This window comes from Moschus berezovskii, chromosome 19 (genome assembly GCF_049115385.1).
Source record: "Moschus berezovskii isolate FMDL1 chromosome 19, NW_MosBer_1.0, whole genome shotgun sequence".
Classification (NCBI taxonomy): Eukaryota; Metazoa; Chordata; class Mammalia; order Artiodactyla; family Moschidae; genus Moschus; species Moschus berezovskii.
Window position 1 is genome coordinate 71,611,762 of NC_142478.1, and position 19,317 is coordinate 71,631,078.

Here is a 19,317-nt window from a genome sequence, read left to right on the forward strand (position 1 = left end):
GTCATGTCTGACTCTTTGCAACCCCAAGGATTGTAGCCCACCAGGCTCCTCTGTCCATTGAATTTTCCAGGCAAGAATACTAGAGCAGGTTGCCACTTCCTATTTCAGGGGATCTTCCTGGCCCTAGGATTGAACCCACATCTCTTGTGTCTCCTGCATTGGCAGGTGGATTCTTTACCACTGGCACCACCTGGGAAGCCCCAAATGGGAGGGAACAGTGGCCTAAACCAGGGAAATAGCAGCCTGGATAGAGATGTGGACAGGTGTCTGAAGTATTTTAGGAGGTAGAATGGACCATGTCTGACAGGCAGTTGACATGGTGTCAAGGATGATACTAAGGCCACCGTTGTCCAGATGGAGGGAGCAGCAGCATGGTGTGGGCTGGTTTCCAGGCTCTGTCTCCCTAGGGTGTTCTGGAGCCTCACTGCCCTCCTGGAACTGAACATGAGCTCCCTGAATTTGCTCACCAAATTGTTGTGAATAAACCTGATAGGTTCCAGCTGCATCCACGCAAACCACAACCTTGTTTATGTCTAATGTTAACATTTATGATTCTGTGCCTTGGGCTGTCTATAAATGAATACATAATAACATGCCTATTTATGAGCATGGAATGGAATAAATGAGACAGAAATCAGACCAAATGACCAAGATGATCACGATCAAGTAGCTCTTATTAAAAACCATTAAACGCATGCTTCAGGTTTCCATGTGTAAGGCCCCTTTAACAAGCTTATATGATACAGCCCTAACTAAAGATGCTTAGCTCACTGCGTTTGTTTAAACTCTAATGCCTAGCTATCCCCAAGCCAGGCCCCACTGAACGCTGAACTCCTACTGCCTAGATCTTTTCTGTTTACATTTGCTACTATAGAGATTTGGTTTGTTTCCGAAAGATGCATTTTAACATTTGTGTGGTGAGCCACATTTGTTATATTTGACCCATGTGTGACGCAAGGGAGAAGGGTAACCACTTGACTTAGATGGGGGGAGGGTGACTCTTTGGATTAGCTTCCTGCCAGTTTAAAATGAGCTGGTTAGATGTAGATGGTGGCAGAAATTGAAAAGTGTATATGTGTGTGTGTGTGTGTGTGCATGTGTGTGTATTTTTATGTGCCCCAAACTAGTATGGGTGTAAAGTTTACTCAAAGTTGGACCGTGCTGCTTTCCACTCTTTTAAACAAAAAGTGCTTTCTAAGAATCTATAAGTCTCACTTTGGAATTGGATAATATGTAACTCTGACTGGCTTAGAAGTGCTTCTAGGACCAGGCCTCATTCGTGTCTTATATCTTGAGTGATGTGAACTTTAAGGAGCCAGATAGAGACCATAGGGAAAGGGCTTCATCCGATGGTAGAGTGATTTCATAAATTAATAACACAGATGAAAAACTAAGGGACAGAGAGGTCCATTTGTCCATTGTCATTTAGTCGCTAAGTCATGTCCGATTCTCTGTGACTCCATGGACTGTAGCCCACCAGGTTTCTCTGTCCATGGGATTTCTGGGGAAGAATACTGGAGTGGATTGCCATTTCCTTCTCCAAGGGATCTTCCTGACCCAGGGATAGACCCTGTGTGTCCTGCATTGGCAGACAGATTCTTTACTGCTGAGCCACCTAGGAAGCCATAATTTGTCCATGGCTCACGATACATTCCTTTATTCAATGAGCATATATTTAGATGCATGTTATATAGGTGTATTAGTCATCTGTTGCTGTAACAGATTACTCTAAAATTTAATGAGAACACACATTTATCACCTCACACTTTCTGTAGGTCAGGAAATCTGGACATGGTTTAGCCGGGTCCTCTGCCTCAAGGTCTCTAGTAAGGCATCTGCCAGGACCGGGGTCTCATCTGAAGGTTCTGCTTGGGAGGATCTCCTTCAAGCACACATAGGTGTTGGTGGGATTCAGTCTCTGCAGAAACTGGAAGTCTCAGCTCCTTGCTGGCTATTGGCTGAAGGCCATTCTTATGACCTCTGATGTGATGCATTGCTTTATTAGAGTATATAAGCCAAGAAGGCAGTAGAGAGTCGACTGGCAAGGCCGAAGTCACAGCTCTTGTGGTCCAATCACAGGAGCTCCCCTCAACTCCACCGCATCCTGTTGGGCAAAAACAAATCACGCAGTTGTCCAGCCCATACTTCAGGGGAGGGAATCACCCAGGGGCACAGACACCAGGAGGTGGGGGCACATATATTTAGGTTTCTTTCTTCTCAGTTGCAGCTTTTCCCACTAGACCAGACCATCTGACTTTGGTGGTTGTGAAACGCTAATACGTCCACTGTGGTAAACAGAAAAATCCCCCTCCCCCAAAAGTCTACGTCGTAACCCCCAGAATCTTCAAACATGTTACCTTATGTGGCACACGCAATGAAGACGAGAATTTTGACATGGGGAGATTGTCCTGAATTTCCCTGGTGGGCCAGTGTCATCACACGGGGCTTGTAACAGAGAGGCAAGGGGATGAGAGACAGAGAAGGTGGTGTGATGACAGAAGCAGAGGGGGAAGGCAGAGGCTGGGATGGCGCAGCCCCAGCTGAGGAACGGGGGCAGCTTCTTCAGGAGGCAGCAAGAAGCAGGCTGTGCCCGGGAGCCTCAGGAGGAGCCAGAGTTCTACCGACACCTTGATTTTAGTCCCATTAGACCCATTTAGTACTTCTGACCTCTGCAACTGTAAGATGATGGATTTATGCTACTTTAAGCCACTAGGTTTGTGGTCATTTATTGCAGCGGCAATAGGAAACCATTAAATTCACGAAATGACCTGGTAAAACCAACTTGTGGGGCTTTTTGAGGAACTAGGGAGGCACAAAGCATAGAATGGTGGCTTCCAAGCACTTTTTTTTTTGTCCTCCAGTGACTCAGACGTAATTTATATGTTGTACCTTCTCTGTTTTTAAGAATCTATGCCTAGTTCTTGTCAATACTAAATTCTATCAATACTGAACAAGGAAAAAAATATCTTAGGGTCGGTTTTATGGGTTTCGCATACTCGTTAAAATAAAACAAAGATATAGCAGTTAGCAGAGGACACCAAGACTTCCATTTTTAACACTTGGTGCTTGCTATTTATTTGCACTTTAAGAGTGGAAATATTGGCTGAGATGAAAGTACCTGGCACAACACGCTTTTCCTTCTTGGTGTTTCACAGCCAGATGTTGTGAAGTTCTTTTGTTTTTCTTTTTTCTCCAGTGCCTGGAAACCTTGGCTGCTACAAGGATCATGGAAACCCACCTCCTCTGACTGGCGCCAGTAAAACATCTAACAAACTCACCATACAAAACTGCATCAGTTTTTGTCGGAGTCAAAGGTTCAAGGTAATGGTTCTGTGGCTTTATATCTATGGGAAAAGATAAAGGTCTAAATACATTCTGCTGAGATATCATTTAAAATGTATTTAAATCATTTAAATTGTTAAAAACAACAACAACCTATGAAGCCATTACACCTGTACTTTTCTGGCTAAGAGAAGTTGGAGGAAGAGTGGGGCTTGGGATTCCAGGGCATGAGGCAGCACTCTGTCCAAAGACTGAGAGAAAAAAGGAAATGCCCCAGTTAACCTGCATCCAGCTTAACCTCCAGCGGAGTCATGTGTTTCCTCCAGCCCCTGTGTGTTATGAGCAGAGATGTCTCTGGCTCCAGGGGGGTGGATCTGAGAATAAGCCAAGGTAGCGGTTACTGCTTTGATACATTAAGGGGCCCTTGCCTGGATACCAGTCCAAAATATTTTCTTTCCATCCTGTCCATTCTTCTACCTGAAAGTCACTCGTCAGTCATTAAGGTTCAATAATGCTATTGTTTGTTATATCAAAAAAAGAAGTCTTTACCTCCCTCCCTCCCTTCCTTCCATCCTTCATTCCTTCCTTAATAATTTCGTCAAAAAGCCATTAATCAGGCCCAAGCAAGGAGAATAGACTGGCAGTGCTCAAGGCCTCTCTGAGGCAGGGGCTGAGCAAGGCACTTGGCCCAACATGATCTAGCAACTGGTTGCTTGCAAAAGATTGAACATGTTAGGTAAATCTATGGAGGATAATGGGAACCAGGTTTCTCACTATTAGAGAAGGGGGCTAGAGAAAACTGGAATCAAGCCTGCAGTGTCAGACAGGGATTGACATTATTAGTATAGTGCATGGTTTCTGATATATATGTAGAGAGAGATGTACAGAAATAAATATATGGGACTTGTAGTAGTTGTCCAGTGATTAAGACTCCACACTTCCACTGCAGGAGGCACAGGTTCCATCCCCGATTGGGAAATAATATCCCACATCCACATGATGCAGCAAAAGAAAACAAAAAGGAAAGAAACATAAATATAAAACTGTGTGTATGTGTGTTTGTATATACATATGTATTTCCTAGCTCTTTCCACTAAGAGGGCCTGGGAACAGTGACATACTGAAAAAAGAGCTACAGTACTGGCATAAAGATGGACAAATAAGCTGAAGGAAATAAAATTTAGAGTCCAGACATTATTATTTATGGCTATATTATTATTATATTAATAAATAATAATTTATACATATTTATATATAAATATATAATATACATAGTATATAATAAATATGTTATTTATTATATTATGTCAGAAACCATGCACTGTACTAGTAACATCAATCCCTGTCCAACACTGGAGGCTTCATTCCAGTTTTCTCTGGCCCCCTTCTCTAATAGTGAGAAACCTAGTTCCCATTATCCTCCATAGATTTACTTACATGCTCAGTCTTTTGCAAGCAACCAATCACTTGATTGATAGTATTATTTATGGCTGATTGATATTTGTCAAGGGTGCCATATCATTCAATGGGAAAAAAACAGTGTTTTCAGCAAACTATGCTGGGACAACTGGATATCCACATGGTAAAAAATGAAACTGGACCCCTACTTCATATATGAGAATTAATTTAAAATGGATCACAGACCTACATGTAGCAGCTAAAACTATAAACGTTTAGGAAGAAATATGGGTACAGATATACATGACCTTGGATGAGGCAATGATTTTTTCAGTTAGGATACCAAAAGCACAGACAATCAAAGAAAAAATAAATTGGACTTCATAAAAACTTAAATTTTCTGTGTATCAAGGACACTATTAAGAAAGTGAAAAAGCAACTCACAGAATAGAGCAAATATTTGCAAAACATATATCTGAATAAAGATCTAATGCCCAAAATGTATAAAAAACTAACAGTGTGACAACAGAAAGACAAACAGCCAATTAAAAAATGAGCAAAGGATTGAATAGATGTTTCTTCATAGAAGATGTACAAATGGCCAATAAGCACATGAAAAAGTGCTCAATATTGTACCAATGTTACACATAATAATAATAAAAAAGTTTTTTTATGCTTCGTGTAGTAAAGATGCTCAGTATTACTAATCTTTAGGGAAATGCAAATCAAAATCAATGAGACACCATTTCATACAATAAATAACCTAGGATGGCTGTGATTTTTCTTTTTTTTAAGGACAAAAGCAAATGTTAATTAGGTAGAGAAATTGCAACCCAGAACTCCCATTGCTAGATATTTACTCTAGAGAAAGGAAAGCTTATGTTCACACAGAAATATACACAAATGTTTATAGCAGCTCTGTTTTATAATCATGAAAAACAAAACAACTCAATGGATTAGCAACCTGTGGTACATCCCTGCAATAAACTGCCACTCAGCAAGCTATAGGTCAGTTCAGAGGAACCTCAGAGAGACTATGCTGAGGGAAGGGAGCCGGCCTCAGAATATAACTCTGCGTATAGTGTGTCTGAGTCTGTCCTGACTGCTGTGCAGAATACTTGGTCTAAACCAAGCATTCACCAACACAACATTGTAAAGCAACTATATTCCAATTTAAAAAAAGACAACAATAATTCATTTCTCAAAGTCCTGAAAGCTGCGAAGTCCAAGATCAAGGCTTTGGCAGATTTGGTGTCTGATGATGGCTTGTTGGAGGCCTGGCGTGCTGTGATTCATGGTGTCGCAAAGAGTCGGTCACGACTGAGCAACTGAACTGAACTGAACTGATGGCTTGTTTCCTGGTTCATAGATAGCTGTCTCCTCACTGTGTCCTCACATGGCAGAAGGGGAAAGGGGGTCTCTTTTATAAAGGCTCTAATCCCATTCATGAGCATAAGCCCTCATGAATCTCTTCGCAAAGATTCCACCACTAGGTACCATCACATTGGGAATTAGCTTTCAACATATAAATTTGCAGGGGAGGGGCAGACATGGACATTCAGTCTCTAGCATATGACAGTCTTAAAAAGTTAAAACTATGGTATGAAAACTAATTAGTGTATGACCTCAATCAAATCCCTTACGATTATACAGTGAGAGTGACAAATAGATTTAAGGGATTTGATCTGACAGAGTGCCTGAAGAACTATGGATGGAGGTTTGTAACATTGTACAGGAGGCTGTGATCAAAATCATCCCCAAGAAAAAGAAATGCAAAAAGGCAAAATGGCTGTCTGAGGAGGCCTTACAAGTAGCTGAGGAAAGAAGACAAGAGAAAAGCAAAGGAGAAAAGGAAAGATATACCCATCTGAACGCAGCGTTCCAAAGAATAGCAAGGAGAGATAAGGTAGCCTTCCTAAGTGATCCGTGCAAACAAATAGTGGAGAACAATAGAATGGGAAAGACTAGAGACCTCTTCAAAAAAATTGGAGATGCCAAGGAAACATTTCATGCAAAGATGGGCACAATAAAGGACAGAAACAGTGTGGACCTAACAGAAGCAGAGGTATTAAGAAGAGGCGGCAGGAATACACAGAAGAACTGTACAAAAAAGATCTTCACGACCCAGATAACCACGATGGTGTGATCACACACCTAGAGCCAGACATCCTGGAGTGCCAAGTCTAGTGGGCCTTAGGAAGCATCACTACGAACAAAGCTAGTGGCGGTGATGGAATTCCAGCTGAGCTATTTCTAATGCTAAAAGATGATGCTGTGAAAGTGCTGCACTCAATATGCCAGCAAATTTGAAAAACCCAGCAGTGGCCACAGGACTGGAAAAGGTCAGTTTTCATTCCAATCCCAAAGAAAGGCAGTGCCAAAGAATGTTCAAACTACTGCACAATTGCACTCATCTCACACACTAGCAAAGTAATGCTCAAAACTCTTCAAGCCAGGCTTCAACAGTATGGGAACTAAGAACTTTCAGATGTTCAAGCTGGATTAAGAGGAAGCAGAGATCAAATTGCCAACATCGTTGGATCCTGGAGAAAGTAAGAGAGTTCCAGAAAAACATCTACTTGTGCTTATTGACTATGCCAAAGCCTTTAACTGTGTGGATCACAACAAACTGTGGAAAATTCTTAAAGAGATGGGAATACCAGACCACCTTACCTGTCTGCTGAGAAATCTGTATGCAGGTCAAGAAGCAACAGTTTGAACCGTGCACGGAGCAATGGACTGGTTCCACACTGGGAAAGGAGTAAGTCAAGTCTGTATATTGTCACCCTGCTTATTTAACTTATGTGCAGAGTACATCATGCGAAATGTGGGGCTGGATGAAGCACAACCTGGAATCAAGATTGCCGGGAGAAATATCAACAACCTCAGATATGCAGATGACACCACCCTTAGGGCAGAAAGTGAAGAAGAACCGAAGAACCTCTTGATGAAAGAGGAGAGTGAAAACTCTTAAAACTCAACATTCAAAAAACAAAGATCATGGCATACATTCCCATCACTTCATGGCAAATAGATGGGGAAAAAAATGGAAACAGTGGCAGGTTTTATTTTCTTGGGCTCCAAAATCACTGCAGATGGTGACTGCAGCCATGAAAATAAAAGACACTTGCTCCTTGGAAGAAAAACTATGACCAACCTAGACAGCATATTAAAAAGCAGAGACATTACTTTGCCGACAAAGTTCTGTCTAGTCAAAGCTATGGTTTTTTCCAGTATTCCTGTATAGATGTGAGAGTTGAACCATAAAGAAAGCTGAGCACCGAAGAATTGATGCTAATTGATGCTTTTGAACTGTGGTGTTGGAGAAGACTCTTGAGAGTCCCTTGGACAGCAGGAATATCAAACCAGTCAATCCTAAAGGAAATCAGTCCTAAATAGTTATTGGAAGGACTGATGCTGAAGCTGAAACTCCAGTACTTTGGCCACCTGATGGGAAGAACTGACTCATTGGAAAAGACCCTGATGCTGGGAAAGATTGAAGGCAGAAGGAGAAGGGGATGACAGGGGTTGAGATGGTTGGATGGCATCACTGACTCAATGTACATGAGTTTAAGTAAGCTCTGGGAGTTGGTGATGGACAGGGAAGCCTGGTGTGCTGCAGTCCATGGGGTTGCAAGGAGTCAGACACGACTGAGCGACTGAACTGAGGGGTCATAGAGGGGAACTATAGAGCAATAGCACAAGAAAGGTTATTGCACATGTTCCGTGTCCTGATTGTAGTGGTGGTTGTACAAATTTATTCATGGGTTAAAATCCTTAGGCCTGTACACCATTCAAATAGTTGTATTTTATGGTAATATAAAAATGTTAAATAGGGGATTTCCCTGGTGGTCCAGTGGTTAAAAAATCCACCTGCCAAAAGAAAAGTAAAAAAAAAAAAAAAAGGGAAGAAAAAATCCACTTGCCAATGCAGGGAACAGAGGTTCGATCTCTAGTCTGGGAAGATTACACATGCCACAGGGCAATTAAGCCCATGTGCCACAACTACCAAGCCTGCTCTTTAGAGGCTGCATTCCAAAGCCACTGCAATGAGAAGCCTGCTTACCACAACTGGAGAGACCTGTGCACAGGAACAAAGATCCGGTGTAGCCATAAATAAATCAATTAATTTAAAAAATGTATTACATAGAGCCTACAGTAAGTTTGCAATAAGCACTAACTTCAAAGCATTTATCACCTGTCACACAGTAAACATTCAAGAAAATGTTTAGTTGTTATTAATGTTTCAGGTTAATGGGATCCCTGCCTTTAACTGAGTTAAATACAGTAGAATTGCAAACGTAAGTAAGGGATGCTCAGGAGGGGAAGCACCGTGGCGGTACACAGTTACACAGTTACAAGTCAGCGTGTAGTGAAGTGTGGTGAGAGTGGTGTGGGACCAAGGTAGAGGATCCAGGGAAGGTGGGCTGGGGAGGCAAGGTGCTTGCTTGCCAAGGGGCCAACCCAGCCAGTCCACCTGACACCCCGACTGACGCTTACCAAGTGCTGCTTCTCTGTCATGGCAGTTTGCCGGGATAGAGTCGGGCTACGCTTGCTTCTGTGGAAACGACCCTGATTACTGGAAGTACGGGGAGGCAGCCAGCACTGAGTGCAGCAGCGTCTGCTTCGGGGACCACACCCAGCCCTGTGGGGGCGATGGCAGGGTCATCGTCTTCGACAGTGAGTATGCTCCGGGCCCTGTGCTGTCCAAGCCTTGGGAACCCTGGGCTAGGGGAGCTGGCCTGCCATTGTCTGACCCTGCCTCCCTGCTATGCATTCATTCACCTGCAGTACTTACTAAGCACCTACTGCAGGCCAGGGGCGGGTGGCTTTTGCCTCTGCTCTTCCTCCAAAGGCAATGAGTCGTCTCCTGGCTACTCTGACAAGAGTAACATCAGCTCCCAGGGACAGACAGGGGCCTGGGAGCAGAAGGGGGTGTGGCCCCTTCCTCTCAACTTCAGGCTTTTGCTCCAGGAGGGTTCTGGAAGAGACCAGGTTATCAGGCCTGTCCCCCAGCAGCAGCTCATCACCTCCTGCCCACTAGTCCCACCAGTGGGGACCCTTTGGTCTCCTGCCCCACTCCAGTCATTCTCATGGGCACTGGGTGGAGGCCTACACAGAAGTGCGTGCAAGTGAGTGCAGACTGTTGTGTCCGGGGCTTCCAGGCATCCTGGACTGAGAAGCTGGTCCACATTCAGCCTTTAGAAATTTGTTAAAATTTTAGCTGCTTTCTTCTTCCTTGCTTTCATGGTGGCCTGTTCTCATTCTTGTGCTTTGTCAAGGATGAAGCACTTTGTGTGGCCTGACTTTCCTCAGAGGAGCTTCTTAAATTTCAGAATTAAAATCCCTTGGTTGTCTTGAGACCTCAGCTTTCTGATGGGTTGAAGAAAAAGTTCTGAGCTTCTTCTCAGTGTTAGGATGGAAGCACCTACATCCTAAAGGGAAGTGGGTGCCCCCCGCCAACCTGGCCTGCTTTGTAAATCCTGGGCCCGCCCTTCCTCTTGAGTACTTTGATTTCTAGGCTCTTGTCTTCACCTCACTACATAAGACTGTGAAGTGGTGCGTCCCCTTCCCTGAACCTGCCGCTCAGAACCGGGGGTCCAGACATTAGATGTGCTGGTGCAGAGTAATGAGGGAACTTCCTGTCTGCAGAAGGTCATTTCTTGTGCCACAGTGTCCCACTTCAAAAACAAGTGTGGCCCCTCCCATGAGCTTTGCACCCCTAAGGTACCCAGGAGGCCCTCACCTCTCTGAGTGCCCCCTGTGGAGAGGTCTGTGTTTTCATGTGCTTTGTCTCATCTGTCCTCACACATTCATATGATACGGGAGCAGGTGGTGGTCTCTCCACCCTCAAAGCCGAGAGAAGCGAGAGGTCTGGATGTGAAGTGAGCACTGGGATCACACGGCCCAGCTGGTCCCGAACCCAGACTATCTGACTCCAGCCCAGCCCCGGCCTAGGCTGTACTGCCACGCTGTGTGCTCACTCTGAGGTCTCCTGGGGAAAAAAAAAGCCTCCAGTCATTTGTTCAGGGTTTAAGCCACTCATTCTGTGATTCAATCCTGAAACATAAGATGGTCTGGTTTTGCAGACAAAAAACAACACCCCAGACTGGATCCCATCAGCTCAGAAGTTTTGTTTGTAACAGGTTGAAAAGCAAACCCCATGGCTGAGCCCGCGATTGAGGGCGGGTGTCCTTTTGTCTCCTGCAGCTCTGGTTGGTGCCTGTGGTGGGAATTACTCGGCCATGACCTCTGTGGTGTATTCCCCTGACTTTCCCGATGCCTACGCCGCGGGGAGGGTCTGCTACTGGACCATCCGGGTCCCCGGAGCCACACACATCCTCTTCAACTTCACTTTGTTTGACATCCGGGATTCTGCAGACATGGTGGAGCTGCTGGATGGCTACACCCACCGCGTCCTGGTCCGTTTCAGCGGGAGAAACCGCCCACCCTCGTCCTTTAACATCTCTCTGGATTCCATCATTTTGTATTTCTTCTCTGATCGCATCAATCAGGCCCAGGGATTCGCCGTCTTATACCAAGGTAAGGCCCCGGCCTCCTCGGGCCCCGCTTGCACCTTGTTATGATGTGCGGACCTCAGGTGGTTCTTGCATGTCAGGAGCTGCCCAGTCAACTTGCAGGTTTTCCCACTTCCTGTTTTATAACTTGTGCATGCTGCATGATACAGAAAAGAGATGCCACCTGTGAGTTTTGCTGTTTTAGTCATTTTCATGACAGTTTTCATGGAAAGGCTAAAAGAATAAATAAAAGAGCTGAGATTGGTAGAATCAGAAAGTTCCAAAGAGGTCATTTGGTTCATCCTCCTGTCTCTGAACACCCTTGCCAATCACCAAAGCCTGGTTCACTGTCCTCAGACCGTCCTAACATGGAGCTATGCCCCTGTACCGTGGACACGTGTGCTGGGTACACAGAGGGCATCCGTGACCTAGTTTCTGCCCTGGACGTCAGGAGCCTAGAGAAGAGTTCAGTCAGTGTGCAGCTGCAGTGTACAGGTGGGACAGGCTGGAAGGAGGGTAGGATTGGGGCAGACAGATAGGAAACAAGAGGGCCTTCCAGGCTGAGGGACCATAGCTGCAGAGGCACGAGGGAAGGACCACCCTAAAGCGTGTCCAGGAGTCCACACAGAGACATCAGATGGCTCCTTCAGAGCCACAGCCAGAGCCTGGCAGGTTCTGCTTTGGGGCCAGGGTTGGGGTGCGGGGTCCAGGACAGAGAATTGCCGCCAGGACTGAACCAGAGGAAATGGCCCCCTCTTCATAACCAGTGCCAGCTCCTCTTTGGCATCTCCACCTGCTTTCCCCCAGCTAATTCCTTTTGATCTTCCAGCCATCAAGGAAGATCCACCACAGGAGAAGCCCACTGACAACCAGATGCTGGCCGAGGTGATCACGGAGCAGGCCAACTTCAGTGTGAGCGCTGCCCGGTCCTCCAAAGTCCTCTACGTCATCACCACCAGCCCCAGCCACCCACCCCAGACTGTGCCAGGTAGTCATTCCCAGACACCATCAAAGGGGTGGGAGCCACAGAGCTTGGCAGCAGCACCCTAGGCAGTTACAGGGTGCTCTTGGGTGTTTCCCTTTCCGAGGCGGCTTGGGGGTCCTGGCTCCGTGACTCTCTTTGTTCTGGCCTTGGAGGGACATCTTCTCTCTGGTTCGATTCCTTAGTCCTTGGGCAAAATGCTCACCTCCTTTAGGACACGGTATTTAATAAGCTTATCCAGTGTTTTCCACAGCCCCAGTTTGTAGCTCGCCAAGTGCATCAGCAATTGCCAGAGCTCTTTCCTCAGTCATTGGGCAGATCTGTAAGTGCTTTAGTGATGCTAGACTCTGTTGTAGGTGCTGGACTGTACGGAGAACCACACAGAATCCCTGCCCTCCTGCCACTTTTAAGTGGGAGGAGAAAGACAAGAAGCAAAATGAGAAGTCAGATAGTGACCTGAGCTGTGAAGGCAGGTCCCACAGGAATAGGGTAGAGAGGGAGCAGTAGTCTTGTGGTCCAAGCTGGGTGACTTGATTGGACACAGACTGTTGTTCCCTCTTTTCTGCCAAGGAAATGGCAGTCTTTAGGAGCTGGCAGAGCTGCAGACACGTTAGTGATTCCCCGGGAGTTAGGCAGGAGAGCCCCTCCTGGTGTGTCTGTAGCATTTCACAGTTCACACATCCCATTCCTCAGATGAGGAAACCGAGGCCCAGAGAGGTTATGTAACTCGTCTGCAGTCACACAGTGGTCCCAGCAGTGGAGATGGAATGTCTACCACCCCTTTTGACTCTGAGTTGAGTGTGCTTTGGACCACACTGCCTGCCTCTCTTCACAGGGGTGTCAGGAGCCAGGTGAGGTGCTCAAAAGGACTGGGGCTCCATGCCATCCCTGCTCCAGCTGCATCTTGTGGCTGCCCCCACCTGCTGGGAACTCCTCAGCCAGCCTGCCCCCCAGCCCCCTGACCCCGAGCTGCCAGGGCTCCCTCAGGGCTCCACACAGACCTCCTGAAAACTGAACTCACACCCAGTCCAAAACTCAGCGCTTGTGCAAACTCACCCCTGTGTTTTATACTTGCAGGGTGGACAGTGTATGGCCTGGCAACACTCCTCATCCTCACGGTCACAGCCATCATAGCAAAGATACTTCTGCACATCACATTCAGGTGAGTGAGGGAGCTGCCTAGCCCCAGGAAGGGAAGGTGATTTTCTACTAAGTTTCAGTTGTCTGAAAACACTTGTAACGTCAGAACACAATTCCAAAGTACTCAGCACGGGGCAGTGTACGGCCATATACACTCCTCATTCTCTGTGGAGTGAATTGTCCAGCTGGACAAATCTCACTAAGGTTTGAGGGATTGTGTTTGCTCCCCCATCTAGAGGATATCATTTCAAGGAGGACTGAAATAGTCTGGGCGTAAAACAGGACAATTTCCATTGTTCTGATTTGTGCTGATTTGTGATTTATGTAAGAGCAAAGATTCCTAGGATAATACCAGGTATATTTCCTGATGCTGTCTAGAATCTGTGAGACAGTCTTAGGAAGAGAAGTTTTATTAACTACTGTTTAATAATTATTTTAAAGCAGTTATTTAGGAAGCTTAAAATAGCTTCACCCTTCAATTCTGACCAATTTGGGAAAAAAATTTTTTCCTTCTCTTACTTCCACTATTCAGGTTTAACTGTTCTGCCTTTCAGGAAAGGGGCGGTTGTTCATGCACAGGAGTCTGTGCACCTACAGAAGGGCTTGCTCATCTTCCTAGACCTCTGCTCTGTCTTTCCTGTGGTTCCCAGTCTAGGCTCTCTCCATTTCTCCCCCCCACCGCCAGTTTTATTGAGATAATTGACATAAAGTCTCTCTCCATTTCAAGGCCTTCCTGAGCGTTGGTGTAAACGCTACCTTTTCCCCAACTTTCTGGCTTGTGCTCTGACTCAGGGTGTTTTGTTTTTGTTTTCAGTTGTCCTGGGTCTTCGGGTGGGAGCTACTCTCTGTTGCAGTGCATGGGCTTCTCACCGTGGTGGCATCTCTTGTCGCGGAACACAGGGTCTAGGTGTGCGGACTTCAGCACCTGCAGCACGTGGGCTCAGCCGTGGTGGCTCGAGGGCTCCAGCCCACAGGCTCGCTGGTTGCGATGCATGGGCTTAGTTGCCCCGAGGCTGCCACAGACTTTCATACATTAAATGCCGGCTCCTCTATTGCCCTGTAAAGGCTACCCTTGGCCACTTTGGCACTACGCATAGGCCTTGCCACCCTGCACTGTATATTTTTCAGGGAAAACAATGTCCTTATTATTGTTTACTGATATATATATATATGTGTGTGTGTGTGTGTTTTTCTTTCTTTTTTGTGAGTCACAGTTCACACACTCCAGGGAAGCCTCTCAGGCGTACTCCCGTCTGTGTGTCCCCGACAGCAGGGAGGGGGTGGGGTGCTCTCTAGGGCCCAGCACCTCATGTGCCAAGACCCCAAAGCTCGTGTGCATCTCCCGTCTGACACCCAGTCCCTCTGCACTTTCTCCGCCCAGCAGCCCGAGGGGCTGACACAGGGAGCGGGGCAGGTGGGGAGAAAGGCAGGGCCCACTCCCAGCAGAGCAGGTTTGCCTTCGTCCTGTTTAGGTAAGGTGAGCTTCCGAATAAGTGTCATTCGAAAAGAGTTCGTCTCCTTAGAAGGAGGAGATTTTTGAAAACTCATAATCTCTCAGGCCAGCCCTTTCCAAATTGGAATAATCCTGCCGGCTAGAAGGTTCTTCGTTACTCTGAGCTTGGATCTGCCCCACTGCACTGCCATGCCATGGGTTTGGGTCACCCGCCTGGCGATCCCTCCAGTCTCTAAAGGCAGCTATTAGGTTTCCCCAGGCCTCCTCACTGAGTGCCCCATTTTATAGGTGCAAGTATCTCATGAAATGGTAGGTTGCTTTGGACACTTAGTTCTGTTCTACTTGAAAAATTAAGATATTTTTATTTGACAGATCCCATCGCGTTCCTGCCTCGGGGGGCCTTAGGGATTGTCATCAACCAGGGACATCAGGGGAAATTTGGAGTATTTTTTACGAGCCTTCTACTTCGATTTCCATCTTTAAGAAGAAGCTCAAGTGTCAGAGTCAACCAGATGACTGTAATCCTCTTGTGAGTGACTAAAAGCTCCCCCTCTGTGCCCAGGACACGACATCCCTCTGCACTCGAGGCCCCTGGGGATCATCTCTCCCTTGGTTTCCTTCCACCGACTCTTCCCTGCCTCGCCTTTGACCTCCTCCGGGGCAGCAGTCTTCCGACTGGGCAGGCACCTGACACAGGGGCCACTTGGCCTGGATTCAACCTGCTTCATCACCACACTCAGGAGAGAGACTCAAGGTCCCCCTTCTGTGCCCCCTGCGTCTCACTCTGATCTCAGAGCAGGGGGTTGGGACAATGGGACCTGAGGTGATGGGGTGATTGTGTCAGGTATGGGGCTCAGGTACATTCTAGATGACTGTCAGGTAGTGGGTAGGCAGTGCTTCTTCTCAGTTTTGTCCGTGCACAGATGGCTTTCTCCTGGTCTTTCTGCTTGGGAACAGGCCAGGCAGAGAGAGTTCTGAGGCTGTCCTGAGGGGTGGCCTGGTCCAGTACTCCCAGGCGTTAGCCGCCCCACCCATGATATAGGCCCAAGTTCTGCGCTGGCTCTGGGCTCTGGGCAAGGATGGGCGTCCTTCAACCTGGAAGGCCATCAGGTCAAGCCTGACACCTTCACACGCGGCTACTTTCTATGGCTTCTTTGTGCAGCTTGGTGACCAGCAGATAGGTTTGAGGGATGGTCATAGGAAATGTCCAGCCATCTATTCACGCAGCAGACTTCACCGAAAGCTTTTCTAGGTGCTCAGTAACTCCTCACTGGGTTTGCTGGCCTCGTCCCCGAGCAGCTTGAGTTCCCATGGAACCCAAGCCAAGCCCCGTCTGGTGACTCCTAAGCTGCCTCTCTGTTCAGAACAGTGTATATGGTGGAGCATCCAGGCAGCATCTTGTGACTCTGGGCGCCAGCAGTCCCTCCTTTTAAAAGAGAATGAGAAATTCCCCATGGCCTGGCGTTCGGTGATCTCCATGCCCCTTCTTATGGGGACAGGGTGGGCTTTGGAATGGCTCAGCAGGGAAGGAGAGGGCTCTTGTCCCTGGTCCCAAATCCACTGCACCACCCGCCCCCCCGGCCCCGAGCCGGAGAGGAGCCGCAGAGAGTGGTGTGCAGAGTTCAGAGGGAAGGCATGGGAACCGGAGCCCCTCCGGGAGAGGCCTCCGGAGATGGAGAGCTGCAGCTGCAGTGGCCATCGAGTCGGTGCCATCCCTCACGGCAGCTGGGAGGAGGGCCCGGCCCCCGCGGGCAGGCCTGGCCTTTCTCAGAGCGAGGCTCTCCTGTGGGCACATAGGCCTCAGGCCTCACCACTCCCTGTTTGGGCACTTTGCCCCCCTCCCCCAGCCCCTGGGTTTCTCCTCACTTGGCCTTCCCTGGGGGTCTGCCGCACTGGCAGCCATCTGCATCCGGCTCCCAGAAAGACAGAGAGCCACGTGGGACCGCGGGGAGGTGACCCCAGCGGCCAGAGAGACGCTGGGAGCTGGCAGGGGGGAGACTCAGAGTGGGAGATGCAGCAAGTCCGCAGGAGGGCGGGGGCACTGCCCCAGGCCCTAGGGGAGGCTTTGATCTAGAAAGGCAGTTCCCCCGGAGCAGCTGTCTCCCGGCTCCCGGGGTCTGGAGACAGGCCTGCCATGTGCGGGGACCACTGGGATGTATGACATGTGCAGTCTCCCCTCCAAGCTATTCCCGGCCTTTGTGGAATCTCCTCTCAAACACAAGTGTCAGGTGTGTGGTCACTAGGTCCCTGAGCAGCGCAGAGGGAATGTGGGATCACGGCCGGGAGGGCTCTGCCCGACCAGGAGCAGTTGCTCGAAGCCACGGGCTCCCTCTGATCACTGGCCCTGGTGCGTCCTGTGAGTCCACCTGCTGTCGTCACACCTGGTGACTTCCGGTCACCGTGTGTCTGAGCAGCTGGAGGAACCCTTTCTCAGAGATCCCCAAGGTTCTGGAAGCCCAGTGCTATCCTTCCTGCCACCCCTGGTGCAGCCCAGTGACCCAGGATCCATTTACCATCCCAGGAGCAGTCTTGGAAACCCAAACTGGCCTCAAGATGGCACAGGGGGAGAGGGCCATAAATTATCCCAGGCCGAAGGCTGTAAGCCTGACCTGGCCATGGCCTTGGCTGGAACCTGTCAGCCACCTGCCCAGAGGGGCCCCCCGCACCCAAGTAAACACTTGAGACACAAATTGTCCCAGAAAAGGGGAGGTGTTTACACCTAGGAACACCCAAGGGGAGCACTTGATCTGCTAAGAAACCACTTCAGAGGCGAGAAAGTAGGGGTTGGAGGGGACTGGGAAGGGTGACCCCGAGAAAAGCACACAACAGATCACACGGGCTTAGGTAAGAGGAAGCCTAGGGGCTTCAGGGACCCCGGTGGATCAAAGCATCCCTGCCCTGGGGTGATGGGGTGCTGCCGGGACCCAGGCCCCCCCTTCAGCCCACTCCGGCCAGCTGGGGAGCCTGGCCTCTTGGCCCCTGGAGAAGGCGCACGGGGCTTGTGTTCTTCCCCAAATGGCCAGTGGCTCACAGAACAGAGAAGGAAGAGGAATGAACCCAGGTGCCTGCACATCAGAACGGGATTGAGGCCCCCCAGTTTCTGGGTGTGAGTGAGGTAACCAGGTTGCTGTAATTTCTGAAGTGTGGGCTCTGGCTCAAGACTCCAGTCGGCCAGAAACCCACAGAGATCAGAGCACTTGCAGGCGCAGCTGTCCTGGCCCTTCTGCCAAACCCAGGGGGAGGGAGGGGAGGGGGTAGGGCCCTGCCCATTTTCAGCCCCTGGCAGGAGTGGTCGGACCTGCTCCATATCCAGCCAGGTTGTCCTGACCCCAGTGTCACCACGCCCCTGTGAGTCCTGGCACTTCATCTTCCCGAGCACTTGCAGGTGGACGGCCTCTGAGGTCGGTCCCCGGTCTGACCACACCCCGGCCTCCCGTAGAGCTGGGCCGGCCCACAGCCCGCAGCCCTCTTGGTTTCCAGTCTCCCTTGCTGTTTGATGTCTGCTTTTGCTGCCACCTTGGGAATGTTTAACCTTCTGATTGTTTCCTCTGGTGTCTCGTTTACCTTCCTCACTGTTCTACCTCCTGGCTGGGGCTCTCAGCTTAGCCGCCCTGGTGCGGGGTGTTTCTCTTCCAGCCGCAGCTGCCTCCCCCTCAGGCTGGCCAGCTCAGGGGGACGGGGCCTCACCCTCAGCCTGCAGACCCCAGGGGGCCCATCTCCCAGGTTCCCGTCTTGCCGAGTTGAACACACTCAACGAGGCAGCAGTGGGGTGTGGGGGCAAGTCCAGCTCAGTCTGCTGCTTCAGAAAGGACGTGTCGCCAGGAGCACATGGTGGGGGGTGGGGCTGCTGCCACGGGGTCCTCACGGCGTCAGGACCGCCCACACCCAGACTCACCTTCCCAAGGGGCTCCTGACTCTGGATGACAAGGCTTTACCTGTAAATACACTCTTAATATGCAACTTTGAGAATAAAATAGAAACATCATGTATTTTAAAATATAAGATGAAGTGTGACGCACTGTATACAATTTAATATATATTTTTAGGATTTTGTTATTTAAGAAAATGGAATGTAATGGTACTTAACTTTTACAAAAGAGAGAAAAATGTTATTTTTACTGTCTGGAGAAAATAAATATTCTCATTGTTGTAGAAACCACGATGGGCCCAGGGTTGTGTTTATGAGAGGCTCCCAAGCCCGTGGGCTGGGATGTTGCTGTGCTAGGGGACCCGCGGGCCCACCCCGGGTCACTGCCTCCCAGTCACTCAGCTCTCGTCCATGCCTCTGACCCGCAGCCAATCTCCGACTGGTAATGTCTGAAGAGTTGGGATCCCACACCCACAGGGTGGCCACGGGCAAGGGCACAGGACCCTGGGTCTGAGGTGGCTTCAAGCCGATCAGTCCAATGTCTGCTCCTGTAAGATGCACAGCACCCCTGGCTCAGGAGGTTGAGGAGGCTAGCGAGCTGCATGGCTCTCGTCCACACGATTCCCCCTGCCTTTCTGAGCAGCCGGCACTTCCTCTCCCCTTCCCCCCACCCACC

General features: G+C 48.8%; 1 protein-coding gene across 2 annotated transcripts in view; it reads left to right on the forward strand.

Moving 5' to 3' along the window:
* KREMEN1 (kringle containing transmembrane protein 1) overlaps nucleotides 1-18,929 on the forward strand; it is a 55,042-nt gene extending 36,113 nt beyond the window's left edge. For both annotated transcript variants that reach the window (XM_055405049.2, XM_055405051.2), the window contains exons 4-9: nucleotides 3,197-3,321; nucleotides 9,207-9,360; nucleotides 10,891-11,223; nucleotides 12,028-12,186; nucleotides 13,258-13,342; nucleotides 15,146-18,929. In XM_055405049.2, coding sequence (XP_055261024.1) covers nucleotides 3,197-3,321; nucleotides 9,207-9,360; nucleotides 10,891-11,223; nucleotides 12,028-12,186; nucleotides 13,258-13,342; nucleotides 15,146-15,314 — 1,025 coding nt within the window. In that variant the 3' untranslated portion in view covers nucleotides 15,315-18,929. The remainder of the gene's footprint in view (nucleotides 1-3,196; nucleotides 3,322-9,206; nucleotides 9,361-10,890; nucleotides 11,224-12,027; nucleotides 12,187-13,257; nucleotides 13,343-15,145) is intronic.
* The last annotated feature ends 388 nt before the right edge of the window (nucleotides 18,930-19,317 follow it).